The sequence below is a fragment of the Lactuca serriola genome, chromosome 2 (genome assembly GCF_051521515.1).
Source record: "Lactuca serriola cultivar US96UC23 chromosome 2, Lser_US96UC23_V15, whole genome shotgun sequence".
Taxonomy (NCBI): domain Eukaryota; kingdom Viridiplantae; phylum Streptophyta; class Magnoliopsida; order Asterales; family Asteraceae; genus Lactuca; species Lactuca serriola.
In genome coordinates, this window is record NC_136409.1 from 158769880 (window position 1) to 158775013 (window position 5134).

General features: G+C 25.9%; 1 protein-coding gene and 1 non-coding gene across 2 annotated transcripts; both read right to left on the reverse strand.

Moving 5' to 3' along the window:
- Positions 1-1672: 1672 nt before the first annotated feature.
- On the reverse strand, positions 1673-3439 carry LOC145087159 (CURVATURE THYLAKOID 1D-like protein). The gene is made up of 5 exons (XM_079025067.1): positions 3211-3439; positions 2393-2703; positions 2180-2284; positions 2025-2096; positions 1673-1936 (listed from the first exon to the last, which is right to left on the reverse strand). The coding sequence occupies exons 1-5, from the start codon at positions 3344-3346 to the stop codon at positions 1868-1870; spliced, it is 693 nt and encodes a 230-aa protein (XP_078881193.1). The 5' UTR covers positions 3347-3439; the 3' UTR covers positions 1673-1867.
- Positions 3440-3503: 64 nt separating this feature from the next.
- Positions 3504-3575, reverse strand: TRNAQ-UUG (transfer RNA glutamine (anticodon UUG)). Its single transcript has one exon. It is a non-coding gene; the product is annotated as a tRNA-Gln (tRNA).
- Positions 3576-5134: the final 1559 nt, after the last annotated feature.

Here is a 5134-nt window from a genome sequence, read left to right on the forward strand (position 1 = left end):
TATATATATATATATATATATATATATATATATATATATATATTTGCTTTTAAACATATACAATATTTTTAAATTAACAATATCTAACAATAAAAATAAATTAATTAAATATGTAACAATAAGTATGGATGGTCTTTTAAACAGATAAAAAGAAAATATTACATAGCAAATTTAAAAACAAAAAAAAAATCTATATAATATAAATGTTTTAAAAGTATTTCAACATTTTAATACTTTTTAATTAGAAAATTATAAACTTTTAATTTTTTTAATACATCGTTTTAAACTAGTATTTAACGAAATTATTTTAAAATATTATAAAAAAATATTAAAATGTTATATAAAATTTGTTACACACTTTAAAAATGTTGTAAAAAAGTTTAGAATGAATTGTATGAAAGTTATAAAAAAATTATATGAAATGTAAAAAAAAAAATAATAAATAAAAAGAAAGAAAGAAAACAAGAAAAAAAAAGTTAAAATCTTGTAAGAAAATTAATAACATTTAGAAAATATTTGTTTTAAAAGCATTTGTACTAAAATTATATGAAAGTATAGAAAAAAGTTATAAAAAAATATAAGAACAAATTAAAATATTGTATTAAAAAAACCTATAGGAAAAAATATCATAAAAATATTATAAGAAATTATAAAAAGTCTTAAGAAATTTATAAAAGAAAAAAAGAAATTGTTCATATTTAGGCATTTTTTTTAAATACATTAACCATTTAACTTGTTAAATTGTTCATATATTACCATTTTTAGTTGTTATAGTAGGTGACAATGGTAATATGTGAACATATTTAACAAGTTAAAATTGTCAAATTTGTTAAAAAAAAAAGGTTGTATAAACATGAACAAAACGAAAAAATAATTACCATGACAAGTCATTTTCCCTATAAAATTTGATATTAGTGAAAAACTTTTTTGAAACAACTATTTTTTTCTTGTATCATATGAAAAATGTTTAAAAAATCCAAATAAACCATACCCTCTTGATGGCATTCATTCGTCACATAAAAAATATATCATAGGTATTTCTTATTACTTTATCAGCATATTAAAATAAAATTTGGGATTGGATTCTATTATATATTATTGAAAGTTATTAGGGTGATAAATTGACAAGTTATATCGTGTTTTTACCTCACACGACATGATAATTTTTTATATAATACGAACATGACAATATATGACACATCGTTTTTGAGTAATAACACAAAAACGATTCAATTATAATACGATATAAACGACCACAAAACAAAAAAAGATAAAGATAAAATGAAATAAACTTTTAGTTTATTTAATTCATAACTAATCATAAAAACCACGACAAACAAATGTTAACATCATATCGACTTTTTGAACACGAACATGACATTATGTTTTTTAACAGTTGACAGGAACACAAATTTAAAATTGAATTTCATCCTATTTTTGTTTCATGTTTCGTATTTTGATAGTGTATATGTTATGAATTGTCACCCTTCAAGTTTTTCTTTAATAGCTCCAAAGAAAACTATCAAAAACTCATTGCCAAACATGCCCAAAATATTTTTAAAATATCATTTATCTTATCAAACCATATTATCACATCACGTACAAGAATTGTCATGCATATAATCATAGCTATAAACTTGCAATTATATTTAATAAGCTAAAAGGGAACAACTTTATATAATCATAAATTTTAAAACTTAGACAACTCATCTCAAAAATTCAAAATACTTCAATTCTCCATATTCAACTAAAAAAAAAAAACAGACACAGCCTCATATTTGATATTTATTCACATATAAGCATTATCCTATTATAACTAAAAAAAAACTAGTATGAAATCTAGAGTTATGTAAAAAGGTCTCACATGTCAATTTTTCGACCCCAAAACCTGTTGCTTAATTTCTTCGATCTTTGATGCCAATTCATCTCTGTTTTTCTACAAAATAAATAAAAATAGGATGCTGTAAATTGTAATAAACAAAATAAATGAAAATATGTTGCTATTTATTGCCTATATAATATACCTTAAAGAGCAAGTAGCGTGTGCTAAACCAGATAGTGTAGCCAAGGCCTACAACTTCCATCAATTTTGGGAACTGATAAACACAAAAAATGAGATTAATTTTTATAAGATATATTATGATTTTATATTAGCAAATATAAAAACTAAATAACATACCAAAGGTATATTATCAATGGCTCCAACTATTGATGCAGTTAACCATAAGGCTGTAACACCACCTACACCTAGTAAAGAAATTGAAAAGGTATCCTCAAAATCCAACTACAAAACAAGTAAAAGTATGTAGTCAATTCATAGATCAAAAAGAAAAGATTGATAAAGTTGTTGTAAGATTATATCTATGAGTAAAAGCATTAAGCAATAGCATACCTCCATATTGAGTTTGTTTAGAAAATCAAACTGAGGGAATTGATCATCTGATGTGGCATCATCATCATCTTTGAATAGACTAAATCCTCCAAATCCACTTTTCTCATCAGATTGAGCTTCTGTCACTCCACTATCAGGTTCTTCATTGACATATTGATTTGCTCCATTTGATGATTCATCAGGATTTGGTGATTCTTCTACTGGTGAGTAGTTGAGTACTTTTGGTTCTTCTTTGACATACTGATTTGCTCCACTTGATGTTTCATCAGACGCTGATGCTTTTATAGAAGAGTAGTTGTAATGGCGTGACCCTATAAAGCAAAGTATATGAGATAATGAGAAATTGAGAATCAGTTCGTTTTCCATGAAACCAATCTCCTCTAGGTCATTGTTGATTTTCAATTTTCATGTTGCACATCCTTGGGATGAATAAGTATGTGTTGATGAACTTAATGTGGGGGAGAAATATATATTACTTATCAACACAAAAAATTTTACAGATTTTGTCCTGAAATTCATCATTGTGGCCACAATTGACGCAATCGTACAGAGCAATTAATACTGTAAGTTTAGGGTTAACAAGGAGCAATACAGAATACAGCGTTTTTATGTACTAGAATCATCAAATTACATATTTCCTTGAAAGCAGTATATTCAAAGAGATCTGAGCCCTATACTCGCAGGTAGAAGCCAAAATGATCCAGAAACTAATTATATCTAACAATATTCGATTTATGAAGTGTATTTAAAGATCACGAATCGAAAATTGAACGAAAAAAGCAGATGAGTAAAACAGTTACGAGTGAGAGAATGTGCACCTTGATTGTTGCGCGAAATCGAGTTTGGTTTCAAAGGGACAGAGAATTTCCATTGCAAGCAAGTTCTGTAAGGGGTAAAGGATGTAAGATTTGGTAGACGATTTGGGATGCAACGAGTAGAAGTGCAGAGCTCCATTGTTGTAAAAAGCGTTTGGGGTTTTAGCTGGTTCTAGTAGGGTTCTATGTTTTGCAAGGGAGCTTCGTCTATATTCAAAATAAAGAATAAAAACAAAGTTTGCCGATAAAACGTGGCTCTCACTTTTTCGCCAAACTCTTTAAAAAAGAAAAAAAAGAGGTCCTACCGGGAGTCGAACCCAGGTCGCTGGATTCAAAGTCCAGAGTGCTAACCACTACACCATAGAACCTTATATATAAAATAATAAAAACATAAAAACCAGATATTTTAACTTTGTTTTATATTTAAGAGATATCTAAAAAATCTCATATTTTTTGAAAAAAAAATTCAATAAAGTTTTAAAAGTTTTTTTTTAAACAGAAAAGTTCAAATTATTTAATATTTTCCTCAAATTAACGAAAAAAAATCATTTTTTATATTGGAATTGCAAATGACAAATTATATGATTTTCTCAAAATAATGAGATATTTCTGTTATAAAAAAAATTAGGACTTTTTTAAAACTTTTCCAAAAGTTTGGGATTTTTTTTTTGTAGATTTCCTTATATTAAAACAATAATAATATAGAAATCTGAAGTAAATTCATATTAGTTTATATAAATAAATCTCAAATTAAAATTTGTTTATAAAAAATCATGAATTATCCATACAAGTGACTATTTGATCATTTTTTTTCCTGGAATACTTGTTTTATTATTTATCTGGAATGAGCCGGAGAAATCTTCATTATCTCATTATTTTACCAGAATTTATAAATAAGTTTCAAACTAAAATTTATTAACGAAAAACTATGAATTACCGGTAAAAATAATGATTTTTCTCTTTTTATCCTTATAACACACATTTTACCGGTTTTATTACTGACATGGACACATAGTCATTAAATAAGCTAATGAGATGGATATGATGAGTTATATAATGTTACGTCTACCGTAAAACTTGATATCCGGTTACATTGTATATTTTTTGGAACATGAAATGCATCCAATGAGGACTAAAATAATTACATAAACTAGCAACTACTTCATCACTTTTTAAGTTTATAAGAAATCTGAAATTGTCTTCTTTAATTTTATGTAACTTATCATATCCATCTCATCAACTTATTTCCTGCCTTTTTTCTCGATAACACATATTTTATCGGTTTTACTGTTGATATAGACGTCTAATCATTAAATTAGATGATGAGATAAATATCAAGATTTACATTAAACGTAACATTATATAACCCATTATATTAATCTCATTAGCTCATTTAATTACTAGAGTCTAGGTCAACAATGAAACCGGTAAAATGTGTGTTATAGGGAGAAAATGGTCAAATCAACACTTTTACCGGTAATTCATGATTTTTCGTAAACAATTATTCAGTTTGGGACTTATTCGTAAATTAGGGTAAAATAATAATTTTTAATAGAGATTTTTCTAGCGCATTTAATGACCATGTGTGTTAGCAATGAAACCGGTAAACCGGGGAAAAAAGGCCAAATCGTCACTTTTTACCGGTAATTTATGTTCTTTCATAAACAAATTTTAATTTGGGGCTTTTTCGTAAATTAGGGTACAATAAAAAGACTTTAATACAGATTTCACATAATAATAAAAATAATAATAATAATAATAATAATAATAATAATAATAATCCAATAAATTTTTGTTTGTTTGCTTGATGTTAGTTGATTTTCGATTTGGTGTTTGGTACAAACAATCTGTAACATCCCAAAAATACAGTCTGAAAATTTCGTTTTAAAAATAGTAATAAAACCATATTCATCAATCGTCATATAAG

Coding starts and splice junctions, on each gene's coding strand:
- LOC145087159 (XM_079025067.1), bottom strand. CDS start 3,346: ATGGAGCTCTGCACTTCTACTCGTTGCATCCCAAATCGTCTACCAAAT. Junction 2,704..3,210: donor GATTTCGCGCAACAATCAAG/GTGCACATTCTC, acceptor TTTGCTTTATAG/GGTCACGCCATTACAACTAC. Junction 1,937..2,024: donor CACGCTACTTGCTCTTTAAG/GTATATTATATA, acceptor TTTATTTTGTAG/AAAAACAGAGATGAATTGGC.